Consider the following 15000-nt stretch of genomic DNA (forward strand, 5'->3'; position numbering starts at 1 on the left):
TGTATACATGCTTGTGCGTGTGTGCACACAGTCAGGCGTTTGTGTCGATATGTTCGGAGCGCAGCATGCACATCTGTTTCTCCGGGGGTTTGGGAAGCAGCCGACTTTGTCCGCGTTTGGCTGGGTCCGTTACGGCGAGTTTGGTCTGTGACAGGTCGAGAGATCCACCAATTATATCGCAACTAAACATAGAGTGCTGGAGAATGGAGAGGACGGGAGGGGAGGGGAGGGGAGGGGAGGGGAGGGGGTGGAGGCGCCCACTCCTGGTGAAAGCAAACAAGAAGATGAAAAGGACTGATTAAAAGGAGAAAAGGGAAAAGGAGAGAAGGAGAGAGAAGGAGAAGAAGAGAGGGCAGGTGGGTGTGGCGCAAACGTATAGGACAGTCAGGGGGACAGGAAGTGATAGGGGAGTGGGCGAGCAGTACGACGCAGAAGCAGAGAACAGAGAGAAACAAGAGTCGACGGCCAAAGACAAAGGGAGCCTGGGAGTTGATGCCTGCAGTAGAGAGGTGATTTTCTGCTCTGTCGTTTCTTTTCAGAAGGGATTAGCAGGACAAAGCTACCGTATGACAGACTGATTGTGTGCATGTGTGTCTGTGTCTGCAGTGCGTGTGCAGTGCACTGCATGTGTGAAGAAACGTAGATAAAGCAGAGGATGAAACAGTCTGTGTGTGTGTGTGCGTGTGTGTGTGTTTGTGTTTGTGTCTGGTGTATGTGTCTGGTGTGTGTGAGTGTGTGGTTGTGTCTGGTGTGTGTGTGTGTGTGTGTGTGTGTGTGTGTGTGTGTGTGTGTGTGTGTGTGTGTGTGTGTGTGTGTGTGTGTGTGTGTGTGTGTGTGTGCACTTTGCTGCATTGTCTCAATGAATTATAAGAGATGAAGAAGTGCTTTGCTTTATTTTTGCACAGAGAGAAAAGTGTGTGTGTATGTGTGCGTGTGTGTGTGTCTGTAGGTGCATGTTTGTGTGTGTGTGTGTGTGTGTCAGTGTGTGTGTCAGTGTGGGTGTGTGTGTCAGTGTTAGAAACAATTACAGTGAAAGATCAGGGCAGAAGCACTCCTTAATATGAACATGAGGGGGCGGTTCATTATATGATATTGTATCTCCGGATCATCTTCCCTTGTTATATTTGTATGATATTGAAATGACGATCCATGAATGGTTCAGTATGTGCCCTGGTAGAAATAATGGCTTTAGGACTCAAGACCAATGAGCAGCCAACTATGTGTCCTATGTGTTAAAGTGAAATGTTATTGTTCGTGTTCACCTTCACGACTTAGTGTGTGAGTAATGACAATAGTGTGACAATATGTATTTTATCCAAAGTAACTCAGAGTGAATTAAAATGCATGTCACAAGGGACTTCTAACATGTTCAGATACATGTCATTAATGAGCTCAAGGGGTCCTACAGGTAGACTGCAGACATTGAGGTTAATAATAATGTTGAATGTTTCATGTTTTTCATGTTTCTCTAATCAAAGATTTTAGATTTGTAAATTAGATTGACATCCAAAACATTGGATGGATGAATGGACAGTGGATGGATACAGTGAATTGATTTGAATAGATATTGATCCTTGTAAATCATGGTGATGGCCCTTCCACTAAAAGTCCTCCCCTTCTCTCTCCCCCCCCCCCCCCCCCCCCGTGTCTTTCCCCAGGCCTCCCCAGCTGCTCTGGCCAAGAGCGTACTGGCAGAGGTCCCAAACCAGATCGTGGACTACTACAACGCCAAAGGCATCAAGCCCAAGTGTGTCTCCGACTACGAGTCCACCAGGGCCTTCAGCCCCTGACCACGGACACGCAAAACGTGTGATATGAAAACATGAAATACATGATACATTTATATACAAGTACTAACATGTGACACCCGATGAGCACAAATACACACACAAACACACGCCCACCAAGACTCATCATATTTGCAGTAGCCTAGCTCAGAGAATTAGCTTGTTCCGGTGGTTTTAAATTATTACATGGATGACTATTGCATGTTTGGCCACAATGGCGTACCTTTGGGGAAGTATTGTTATTAACTATAATATCAGAGAAATGTACATAGCAATATAAAGGCAGTCTTTTGGATCGGCATGCAGACTGTAGCCCACCCAGAGAAATGACATATCTACCTTATTTAGATAACTAGCAAGTGTAAGACTAGTACCTCTGAAAAGTCAGTAGTCCATGATGTGAGTGGAGACCCAAATAAGCTTAGCGTTAGCATCCTCAGTGTAAGTAAAACCTGACATAGCATAGCTGCAATATAAGGAAAGTTGACGGGCCTCGTAGATAGCTGCTAGCTGCTTCCTTGCTAGTCTACTCTATACAGTTATTGCATGTCAACTCTAGCTTATATAATGACAGAGCGTAGCTGCTTGCTAGTTACGAAATAAAGTATCTTTGTCATTTTATTGACATTCAGGGTTGTCTTGGGTGCGTTAGATTATTTTTTACAGATTTGTCAAGATTTTGCTATATGGAATCAAACAAATAAATAATTGTGATAATTTCTTAACCTTCTTATATTGTGAACTGTTTCGGGAGTATAGCCAGGAGTTTGTGACCTGAATCTTTATTTTATTTCTTTCCTCTGTAATTTGCATGTAGACTACAATAAAGATTGTGTAGTTTTCTCCCTTCAGTTTGTTCTTTGTGTGTGTGTGTGTGTGTGTGTGTGTGTGTGTGTGTGTGTGTGTGTGTGTGTGTGTGTGTGTGTGTGTGTGTGTGTGTGTGTGTGTGTGTGTGTGTGTGTGTGTGTGTGTGTGTGTGCACTTTACTGCATTGTCTCAATGAATTATAAGAGATGAAGATGGATTTGAGACTTAGAAAGTGCTGTGCTATGTTGTGCACAGAGAAAGGAATGTGTGAGTGTGTGTGTGCATGCATGCGTGCACATTTGTGTGTGTGTGTGTGTGTGTGTGTGTGTGTGTGTGTGTGTGTGTGTGTGTGCCAATGTACGAAACGATTACAGTGAAAGATCAGGGCAGAAGCACTCCTTAATATGAACATGAGTGGGAGTTTCATTATATGATATTGTATCTCCGGATCATCTTCCCTTGCTATATTTGTATGATATTGAAATGACGATCCATGAATAGTTCAGTATGTGCACTGGTAGAAATAATGGCTTTAGGACTCAAGACCAATGAGCAGCCAGCTATGTGTCCTATGTGTTAAAGTTAAATGTTATTGTTCGTGGTCACCTTCACGACTTAAAAGAGTGTGTGTGTGTGTGTGTGTGTGTGTGTGTGTGTGTGTGTGTGTGTGTGTGTGTGTGTGTGTGTGTGTGTGTGTGTGTGTGTGTGTGTGTGTGTCTGAAGTTAAAGAAATAAGTAAAATAAGGAACCATTTACATAATTGGTGGTGCAAAAACAAAGGGAACAGGTGGAACCATTTTGGATAGATTGGATTTTAGCTTTCCCCTTGCCCAACCTCCCTGGTCAATTACCTCAGTGCGTCTTGATATGCAAATATAGGCTCTTACTTTCGGACGGAAATAGCAAGGAAGACACTTTTGCATCATCAAACACATCACTTAAATCCCCAGGGGGCATTGCATTACTCTGAAAACTATTCTTCACTTAAAAAGACGCAGGGAAAACTTCAAAGTCGGGCCATCTGGATGGAAATCCAGTAAAACCTCAGCTCTATCAGCAATAATATCAATATTCATGGCACAGAAACACAACCCTTAGTTCCAACCCTTACTGACTGTTTGAACGTAATGCAACAAAAGGCTTTTCTTCTCTGTCCTACTGTATATAGAGCAGTAACACATTAAATAATGTATTATCATATGATATTTGATTATTATCTAGCCAGATGTTTTCAGTTTTATTCTGCTTTATTATTCGATGCAGTGGAATTTATGGGAAGAAAAGACGAACAACGAATGATAACATTGAATCGTAACCACATTTATTTAGAAATCCATTATTTAATACTAATATAATTATATAATACTATTAAGAAACCGTAAAAAAATAAATAATCTATGGTAGGGTAGGGTGGAATAACCTTCTCACGGGTAGGAACGTTCCTCAGTTCCGCCATTAGTCGGACCTACTTCGCCGCCGGACCAGGTACTCACCAGGGTGACATTTCACAACAGGGCAAACATGGAGGCGTGGGATTCTTATTGATGTCGAGGCTGCACTACTATTATATTTATAATCGTATTTCTTCTTAGAGAAAGGTCCGTACATACCAACGAAATGGCAGCTTGGACGAGTCGTTTTCTTCTGCTGCGAGTCCCATGCTTTGCTGCCCTGAGAACAAGAGGAGCGTCTGAAAGGTGCCTGTTAAGAATCGTTCATATTTAGACTGTAAAGGGAGACATTTACTTATACTTTCTCCCTGATAATTCATTATAGTTATTTTGTTTAATAACTGTCAATAGTTGGCACTTTGTTTTACTATCCATCTTGCCGTAGTGTTAATAATTTGATAAATCATCGGACGAACCAGTGTTGACACATGGATCTGAAATGGAAGAATATCAAGACATTTGAGGAACTTTGATTAAATCGAATACTGCAATAATAAATATTATAATGTATTTCAAATGCTTAACGTGGAGGCAAAAGTGATAATTTGTTTTGCCATCTTGTACATTTACAGTCCTGTCCTTGCACTGGGATGTGTTCGCACATTAAAGAATACGACGTGGTTTGAGGAGCACCTCACGGAGGACAACCAGAAGTACATGAGGAAAAGCATCAACGAGGAGTACAGAAGACAGACGGCTGAGAAGCTTAACCCACTCAAAGACGAGCCCTGGCCACGACATGAGTGGACTGAGGGTAGGACGGTGTCTGGATGCGTATGAGAGAGAGAGAGGTCATCACCATTCCTGGCCATTGTGTCCTGACGTACTTAATGATTCAATAACTCCTCCTTACTGTGGTTGTTTCAGGAAGTCGAAGAGTAGGATTGGTGGCTGTTAAGTTGGGTATGGTTCCTGTCTGGACGAAAGCAGGAGAGAGACACGTTGTGACAATGCTACAGGTAACAGACATGGCACCTTTGTTTCAGTGTTGTGGATGGCGGTCCGGATGGATAGTGGTTAGCGGATGGTTGCTGTGTACATTAAAAATAATATATATGATTCCAACCAGAACAGTATATAGTGTCTTCTGTATGACTTGTATGCGTGGCGTTAACCGAGCCGATGCCGGTTGACGTGGGGGAAAGACGGCACCACTACCAGTAAAGGCGACTCCGTCATCCCTCCATACTCTTTAAATACATACCCTTAGTACAGACTCTAAATATGTTATAGTTCTAACTGACTTCACATTACCATGACAGTAAAGCCTCAGCCTCTGCTATTTTATATTTACAATATGCGTTTATTGTAGTATACTAGGGGTATGTATACATACGGCGCAAACCTATTAAGCTGCCTATCAAGAATATTTCTATTAAGAATATTGAGTTCAATCAGAATCAATTAATTATATTTTCAATGAGCTAATTGCTCACATTTACATGGAAATGTATATGGTTGGGTATGGTTGAGTATGAGCATACAGACACAGGCACACACACCCCAAGTCACACTGATCGGTCCATCAGTCTTGTAGATATACATCCAATTAAATACTCACCACTACATTTATAGAATGCAGCTCATTTATATTGGGACAGATGTTGGATCTGACCGTTGTTGATTCATGTCCATTCATGATTGATAGGGCTCACAATGTGTCATCAGATGGGGATCGTGACTATGGCATGCCCCAGGCTGACAGTTATCTTGAATAAGGAATTCAAAGTTGACCCATCAGTTTTGCTTAGTCAATGTAAGTGACTCATTGACTGAAAAGTGGAATAGGATAATGTCTCACTCACAATATTATTCTACTTTATATTCACTTGAGTTTGAGTCATATAATGTAACATGTGCAATAGTTACCCATTCTGACCAAATGTAACAATCACCCCATTGGACCAATCCTGTGTGTGTTTTCTTGAATCAGTAGAAGCCTCAAAGTTCAAATTAGAGAGAGGGAGTTCTGTTATTTATTTTGTGCTTGGACAAGCCATCCTAAATATTCCCCCGCATAAAATGAACCCACAGCTCAGACATCTTTCTGCCTGTACAGGCTCTTTACAGATTATCACATTAAAATAGTGGATTTATCGGTCATAAACTCGCCTTTCATAGCATTCTGCTTATTACTTATCGAATGAACTAACTTGTTATGGTGCTGAAACAGCATTACCAGGCGAGATATAATGGCCATTCACAGAGCCATACCAGGCCTGCCTCACCCTACAAATCACTGTCTATGGTTTGATTGTTATTTATTCACTTCTCATGAGGGACGTTTTTTGCTCTAAATAATGTAGCCATGCGCATCCTTATAATCGTGTGTGTGTGTGTGTGTGTGTGTGTGTGTGTGTCACAAACCGTATTCATCTAGGATAAATTCATTCACATCTGGCTGAATATGTTTCTTATTTCCAGTTCACGGCAAAAGAGTGATTTTTGGTTGGCTTCTTAGAGGATCACGTTCACACCTGACCTGACACGAACTGAGTGTTCAATGCCGCCCAAACAACTGTATAATCAAAATGCTCAGGGTTTCCTTAAATATGGAACAAACACCCTATTTGAAAGACATTGGACTAATGCACATTCACCATTTGAACCCTGAATTTCCCAAAGGGGATGAATAAAGCATCTATTTATTTATCAGCAGCTATTATGACGTTTGTGTGTGTGTGTGTGTGAGGTGAATCTACGATGGTATTATGATTTATTTTCTTTTTACATTTGCTTTATTTAGGACATGGAAAATTATCAAAGTATCAAATCTTTTGTCCCTGAATCAAGGCTAACCTGCTCATTATATACTTACAAATAACACATCTTATGTATGTTTACATGTGGCCGCCTTTCTTCAACATTTATTCTGCTAGCGAGAGTACATTCCTGCCCATGAGTGTGAAGAGAGGTTGATAACAAACGGGGCTTTCAGTGAAGACTGGACATGAGGGAATGCTTCCAGCTCACCCACTTTCTCCAGTGTCAAGCCTGTGTGTCTAATTTGTACTGAAGCTTTCGCTGTGTGCAAAGAATACAAGGGAAACGCAGCACTCATCCAACCCCATAGAGGCTTCAATTAAATAACACTAGGGATCCAAAGATACTCTGATTAACTAATTATAACTTGAGCATTGTTTAGTTGGGGGTAAATCTGTTATCTGGAAATAAAATAGACATTGGGGACTTAATATTTTGTCTAAGGCTGTAAAATGAAAAGAATACTGTTGGAGGGCCGGATTGTGTCCTCAGTCCTCCTGTAGTGGACCCCTGTTGTACAGCCTCCCTAACCAGAACTGCTGTGTCATGTTTCAGTGGTAACCCAGTTGAGTTGGGGCTGAGTGTTGATGGCGTAACCCTGACCACGTGTCTTGCTGTTCCAGGTGCAGGACTGTCACGTGGTGAAGTGTCTGTCCAAAGAAGAGTACGACGGCCACACCGCCGCCCTGCTGGTTGGAGGGAAGAATGTGTCGCCCTTCCATGTAAGAGCTGTGAAGCGTCTGTTGTGTGTTCTTGCTTTCTGATCTATGGCTGTTGTTAAATGTTACAGAGGCACCATGCTAATGTTCAATTTGCTCATGGCTTGCTCAAGGCTCCAATTACACGCTGGGAGTGTTGGTGTGAATAATTTTGAACGATTGTATGAGGGCTTATTCTCAACAAAAGTTGAGAAAGACGTGGCATCTCTCAACGTGACAAGTGTTAAAGATGAGAGAGTGCCAACTGATGTTAAATACTGCGAAATGTCATAGTCACTCACCGTTCTGTGTGCGTGTGTGTCTCACTGTGTGCACTTGTGCATCACAAGCTTCAACAGATAGCGAATTGAAAGTGTTGTTCACGTCCACTGCCTTCTGTGAAAAATGTTGAACGTGATTCAACTATTGACGTGTGTAGAAACGCGAGTCAAGTTAAGATCTTCCGCCCTCCACATTCATCCCTCGGAAGTATCTGCTGGAGTGAGAACATATTGGCAACAACCACTCAATAGAAGAATCTCTATCTGGCTCCAATACCAACCGCTGCCTGGCCGCGGCAGTGAGCTCCTTAACTCGCCTCTATTGTCACGGCCCATTGGTCCACAGTGCTGATCTCCAACGCTCTGTTTCTGTCTCTCTATGACTGAAGGTGTCTCCTCTGTTTCTGTCTCTCAATGACTGAAGGTTTCTCCTCTGTTTCGGGCTCTCTGTTTCTGTCTCTCTATGACTGAAGGTGTCTCCTCTGTTTCTGTCTCTCTATGACTGAAGGTGTCTCCTCTGTTTCTGTCTCTCAATGACTGAAGGTTTCTCCTTTGTTTCGGGCTCTCTGTTTCTGTCTCTCCATGACTGAAAATGTCTCTCGACATCGGTTCGATCCCCTACTCCACTCCCCGTGGGCCTCCTTGAGGATAACACGTGAACCCTACCTTCTCCTGTTATCCTGTATCTTGACAGATGTGTCTCTCTGTCTGTCTGTTGGTTGCAGAGGTCCGAGGAGACGATGGAGATGTTTCGGATTGCTGGAGTTCCACCAAAACAGAAGGTCACCACATTCAAAGTCTCAGACAACGCCATCATCAAACCAGGTAGGCAGGTTCCCCTTGGGAGCAGCACTTGGCACGGGGCCGTTTGAATGAGGTGTTAATGATGCTGTCTGTGGGCTTTCTCTGCTGTCCAGGCACTCCACTGTACGCAGCACACTTCCGCCCAGGCCAGTTTGTGGACATCACTGCAAAGACGCAAGTTCTTCTTCTCTTTTCTTTTAGCTATTTCCTTCTCTTCTTTTCTCTTCCCCTCTCCTCTTTTCTTGCCTCTTTCTCCTCTATTCTCCTCCGCTCTCCTCTTTCCCTCCTCTCCCTCCCTCTGGCCATCTCTCCTTCTCTTTCTTCTCCCCTCTGCTCTCCTCTCCTCTCTTCCCTTCTACTCCTATTCTCTCCTCTCTTCCCCTCTACTCCTATTCTCTCCTCTCTTCCCCTCTACTCCTATTCTCTCCCTCTTTCCTCTTATCTTCTCCTCTACCCTTGTGTTACCTCGTGGAGTTTTAAGATGGCTTGCTAATGATAATAAATACACAATTATTACTCTAGTACCTTTCATTCTTAAATGAAAGAGTGCTTTACCATCAGATGAACTGACAATTAAAACATGAAGAACATTCTTCTTTGAAGAAACGTGGGTGTGAACTTAAGTGTATCTGCATTTTTGCTGAGTCTTTATTTTGTGTGTGTGTGTGTGTGTGTGTGTGTGTGTGTGTGTGTCTGTGTGTCTGTGTGTGTAGGATCGGTAAGGGTTTCCAGGGCGTGATGAAGCGCTACGGGTTCAGAGGTCAACCAGCGTCCCATGGACACACAAAGACGCATCGCAGACCTGGAGCGTCGGGGCCTGGGGGGGTGAGGCAGACGCACACGCACTCAGGCACCAGACACACACACACACATGTGTATAGTCACACATTCGGATACGCACATGCATGCACGCACACCCTCAGGTTCACACACACGCACGCGCACATGCACACACACACACACACACGTGCACACAGAAACACACACGTGCACACAGACACACACGTTCACACACTCAGGTACACACACACACGCAAACATACTCACACAATCAGGTACATAGACGCATGCAGACACATTTGGGTTCACACACACAAACACACAAACACACACTTGGATATGAGCCCACGTGTCCACCCCCTGAGGGACCAGGGCGTGGCGTGGAGGCCCTGTCAGCGACGGCTCAGCGGATCTCTTCATTTAGAATCAGTCCGGGCGCTCATCGATGTGTTTCCCACACTCTCGTGTTTAGGATCCAGCCAAGGTGTTCAAAGGCAAGAAGATGCCTGGCCAAATGGGCAATTACTTTGACACGGCACATGGCCTTAAGGTATGTACATGCACAAACACTTGCACAAACACACTCACACACTCACACACACACACACACACACACTCACACACTCCCATCTTGGGTGCCCTTGAAGAGGATTTCAACGGTTATTCCTCTGTATGCGCTCTCTTATCTCCTATTTCTCCCTCTCATTGCTGGCTCCCTCCCTCTCTTACTGTCTCACACCCTCTTCCTCACTCGCTCTCCGTCCCTCCCTCTCCCCTCCTCCCTCCTTCTGTCTTCTCTCAGGTTTGGAGGGTGAACACCAAGTCGAACGTGCTGTACGTCCATGGCTCAGTGCCCGGTCACAAGAACTGCTTGTTAAAGGTAGAGACAAGTGCATCGGCACACACACACACGCACACGCACACACACACCCCCTGCCTGGATGTGTTTAGTAGAAGGTGAACCTGACACTGTCACAGTACTTGATATTCTGACAGGGGGCCAATGACCTTGATTCTGTACTACACGTTTCATCTGTGGGTTTAAAGTGCTGTCGTTCACATATTCACCGCTAATGTGCTCTATCCGTTGTGAGTGTAGGGCGAGCAAGCGTTATGAAGCTAGTTAAATCTCCCTACTAAACTGGATGTGTGTGTGTGTGCACATGCGTACGTGCATGCATGCATGCATGCGTATGCACTTAACTATTACTTTTGGCAGACACACATGCACGCACGTGCGAGGAGGGTGTTTTCATGTGTTTTCTGTGACACGAGTGCAGTATAACGTGTTTGTGCGTAGTAGAATCTATCATGGGACATCCCTCAAGACACGGTTAAGATGGCACGAGGTGAACCGTGAATCCGAGACGAGGTATCGGCCCATGTGTGACACAGGTTGGGGGGGGACCCAGGTGCTGAGGACCACGCACAAGAGTTGTTGGACAGGAGTTATAAACAATAATGTGTGTGTGTGTGTCCCCCTCCAGGTGAGGGACACCATCCTGCCTCGCAGGAGCTCCTCGCTCCTCAACCCGCCGTTCCCCACCTTCTTCAGCGAGGAGGAGGGCGACCTCGAGGAGGACCTCTACGACCAGGACATGTTTGTTTACAGCGAGCCCTCGCTGACGATTGCTGAATAACACTCACATGCACACATCCACACAACACACACACACACATGTATTGTATTTGGTTAAATAAAGGAATCCCCTGCATTTGCTGTTGCCTCTAGTTGTTGCCCTTATTGTGTGTGTGTGTGTGTGTGTGTGTGTGTGTGTGTGTGTGTGTGTGTGTGTGTGTGTGTGAGAGAACAGCCTGTTCTGTGACACCCTTTGTGATCCGCACTTGTTCTTGGCGATGCCATGGTAACCGCTGGAGAGAAGAGGTAACTAGAGGATACCCTAGCAGTGAAAGAGAAGAAGGTGCAAGAGTAGTGAGGAGAACACTGCCTCCCAACCAGACAGAGAGAGAGGAGTAGTGAGGAGAACACTGCCTCCTAACCAGACAGAGAGGAGTACTGAGGAGAACACTGCATCCTAACCAGACAGTGAGGAGAACACTGCATCCTAACCAGACAGAGAGAGGAGTAGTGAGGAGAACACTGCCTCCTAACCAGACAGAGAGGAGTAGTGAGGAGAACACTGCCTCCTAACCAGACAGAGAGAGGAGTAGTGAGGAGAACACTGCATCCTAACCAGACAGAGAGGAGTAGTGAGGAGAACACTGCATCCTAACCAGACAGAGAGAGGAGTAGTGAGGAGAACACTGCATCCTAACCAGACAGAGAGAGGAGTAGTGAGGAGAACACTGCATCCTAACCAGACAGAGAGGTGTAGTGAGGAGAACACCGCATCCTAACCAGACTGAGAGAGGAGTAGTGAGGAGAACACTGCATCCTAACCAGACAGAGAGAGGAGTAGTGAGGAGAACACTGCCTCCTAACCAGACAGAGAGAGGAGTAGTGAGGAGAACACTGCATCCTAACCAGACAGAGAGAGGAGTAGTGAGGAGAACACTGCATCCTAACCAGACTGAGAGAGGTGGGACATGGGCTGGGAGGGACAGCAACGATCGGTACTCACACATGCATCTCCACAGTGAAATATCCAGCTTGGGTAGAGGCTGCTGTAGTGAGCCTGGAGGGGGGAGCGAGGGGAGACGGGGCCAGGGGGGGAGACGGTTGAGGGAGAGGGGGCGGGCTCAGCGGATGATAACGCTTTGACATTTGTGCATAAGGGGATAAATGAGGACATTAATGTTGCAGCAGGAACCACCGAGTGATTATGTCTTCCTGTGTGTGTGTGTGTGTGTGTGTGTGTGTGTGTGTATCCTCGGAGGGAGAGGGAGGGAGGGAGGACCGTCGGCGTGCCAACACCCTGACGGTCTTCTTTCCATTCCTTTTTCTTTTGGGTGGTTAATAATTGAACTTGGACTGTGTTATCTAAATCGTTAGCGGTATTCTGTGTGTCGGTGGGCTAGTCCTGAGGGGAGCCGTGTGTGTGTGTGTGTGTGTCTGCCACGCTGCTCTCCTCTATCTGCTGTTTTAATTGGCTGCTGCAGAACAAGGCTTCCCTTTGAAATTCGGTCAAACCGGCAGTGATGGTCTCCAAGGTTTCTCTCCCTGTAATGGTACACATACATGCGCACACACTCACATTCACTCTCCTACACACACACACACACACACACACAGTACACACTCAGAGGATGCGGCAGTCAGAGTTGAGTAAGAACCATGTTGATGACAATAAGGGAGAGTGTCCCCCAAGTACAATGAAGATGTGGGGCTTCAATCTGTGGGCCCAGCTTGGGCCTGATTGCCGTGCCTGCTCCTTATCGGTGTGATTGCTATCGCTGCGGCCCCGGTTCCTATCAAGGTCCTCTGAAGAGTAGGCCGGCTGTTATTGCGCCCGTGTGTCCAGACCAGGCTCTTTATTTCTAATACTCCTCATCGTCACCTTTGTTTTCGGTTGGATTTGGTGGGCTCGGCCCTGTGCATTCCTGGATGTAAGCAGGTGTGTGTGTGTGTGTGTTTGTGTGCGGTGTGTTGGCTCCTTTGATAAGAAGCGAGAGACAGAAAGGTATGGGACATGGATGGCAAGGTGGCACAGTGGATAGCAATGCTGCTTCACAGCAAGAATGTCCTGGGGTTGAACCCTGGGGGGGGGGGGGGGAGTTCCTCGAACACCAAAAGAGAAACATTTTTTGGATTAATACTCCTAGTGCTGCTAGTGATGGTTAAATACTCCTAGTGCTGCTAGTGATGCTTAATTACTCCTAGTGATGGTTAAAAGCCCCTAGTGCTGCTAGTGATGGTTAAATGGTCCTAGTGATGGTTTAATGGTCCCAGTGATGGTTAAATGGTCCCAGTGATGGTTTAATGCTCCCAGTGATGGTTAAATGGTCCCAGTGATGGTTCAATGGTCCTAGTGATAGTTAAATGGTCCTAGTGATGGTTTAATGCTCCGAAATGCAGACTTACTCATTTTGTTGTATATTATTATTATTTATTCTCCTGCAATGACAAACGAGGAATCGTATTCTTCTTCTGTCAGTCAGTACCCTCAAATGAATTGGATGGGATGGATCAATAACCTTGTTTGACCTCAAAGAGCTTCCTTTTCACTGTGTCAAGAAATGCTGTCTCTCTCTCTCCCGAGTCTCTTGTCCACCGATACTCGCCTGTCCACCCTAGCACAGTTCTATCTGTTGATTGAGGCATGAGGACAGCTTTTGGCTGGATCTCAGAGAGTGTTTGCAGATATATCGTTGCTGTGTGTGTGTGTGTGTGTGTGTGTGTGTGTGTGTGTGTGTGTGTGTGTGTGTGTGTGTGTGTGTGTGTGTGTGTGTGTGTGTGTGTGTGAGGGTGAGGGTCAGCTCCGTTCCCCGTCATTCGGATGTGTCGTGAGGGATGGATCCCACCTCTCCTTCTGCTGGCTCAACACTGCACCCATTTCATTTCCATTAGCAGAGAGGATGTACACACGCAAACTGACACATGCATGCACTCTGGATCTGAATCCTCACAGAGCTATCAAACACAATCTCTGTATCCTACACACACACACACACATGCACACGCACACACTCGCTCTCTCTCTTTTCCCATTACTTGCTTCCTCACTTTGTTATCAAAGGTATCTCCCACACTTTATCTCTGTCTTTCAGACACATACACACACACACACACATGCAGACACATACTATCTATCTTCATTCTTCAATCTGCTACGACACTCTAACTCTCTGTCTCTGTCCCTCTTTCTCTGTCTTGTTTGCTTCCTCTCACCATCTCTCTCTATCTCTCTGGGTGTGTGTCCCTCTCTTTCTTTTACACACACAACTTTAGTTATTGCATTGCCAGCGAGTAAGATCCCCAGTCCCTGACAGCTGCAATGCCCAGGAGTTCACACACACACACACACACACACACACACACACACACACACACACACACACACACACACACACACACACACACACACACACGCACACAGTAGAAAGACCTGAGGTCACGTTATGAGGGTTTAGCTGACCTGCATGTACAATGTGAAAGGGGTAGTGTGTGTGTGTGAGAGAGAGAGAGAGAGAGAGAGAGAGAGAGAGAGAGAGAGAGAGAGAGAGAGAGAGAGAGAGAGAGAGAGAGAGAGAGAGAGAGAGAGAGAACACGGGGCACTTTGAATTATTGAACAGGTTATTTGAGGGCAGGCTTCATTTTGAAAACAGTTGCTTAGAAAGACCTAAAACCACCCAAGGCAGCAACTATCAAAAATGGAAGAGAGGGCGGGGGGGGGGGGGGGGGGGGGGGGCTAGCTTCCGCGATCAGCCAATAGCGCTTCAGTATGAATCAATCAATTATAGAGACAATTGTTTACACAAGGCTTATCTGGTATACAATGAACTGATGGAAACAGCTATCTCTAAAATCCTTTTAATCATCCCAACTCACTCTAGTATTCCTCTCTCTCTCTCTCTCTCTCTCTTGCTCTCGCTCTCTCTCTCTCAAACTCACACACACACACACACACACACACACACACACACACACACACACACACACACACACACACACACACACACACACACACATACACACTCACTCACTCTGTATCCGGGGGAGTATAGGACA

General features: G+C 45.5%; 2 protein-coding genes across 3 annotated transcripts in view; both read left to right on the forward strand.

The window, feature by feature from the left end:
- The window catches only part of cpne4b (copine IVb), a 30721-nt gene extending 28094 nt beyond the window's left edge, over positions 1-2627 (forward strand). For both annotated transcript variants that reach the window (XM_056583315.1, XM_056583316.1), the window contains exon 16: positions 1659-2627. In XM_056583315.1, coding sequence (XP_056439290.1) covers positions 1659-1790 — 132 coding nt within the window. In that variant the 3' untranslated portion in view covers positions 1791-2627. The remainder of the gene's footprint in view (positions 1-1658) is intronic.
- Positions 2628-4059: 1432 nt separating this feature from the next.
- Positions 4060-11106, forward strand: mrpl3 (mitochondrial ribosomal protein L3). Its single transcript, XM_056583398.1, has 10 exons — positions 4060-4291; positions 4618-4799; positions 4913-5004; positions 7432-7530; positions 8513-8612; positions 8705-8765; positions 9305-9416; positions 9844-9921; positions 10174-10251; positions 10859-11106. Exons 1-10 carry the CDS (start codon positions 4212-4214, stop codon positions 11009-11011), a joined length of 1035 nt encoding a protein of 344 aa, XP_056439373.1. The 5' UTR covers positions 4060-4211; the 3' UTR covers positions 11012-11106.
- The last annotated feature ends 3894 nt before the right edge of the window (positions 11107-15000 follow it).

Source organism: Gadus chalcogrammus, chromosome 22, assembly GCF_026213295.1.
Source record: "Gadus chalcogrammus isolate NIFS_2021 chromosome 22, NIFS_Gcha_1.0, whole genome shotgun sequence".
NCBI lineage: Eukaryota > Metazoa > Chordata > Actinopteri > Gadiformes > Gadidae > Gadus > Gadus chalcogrammus.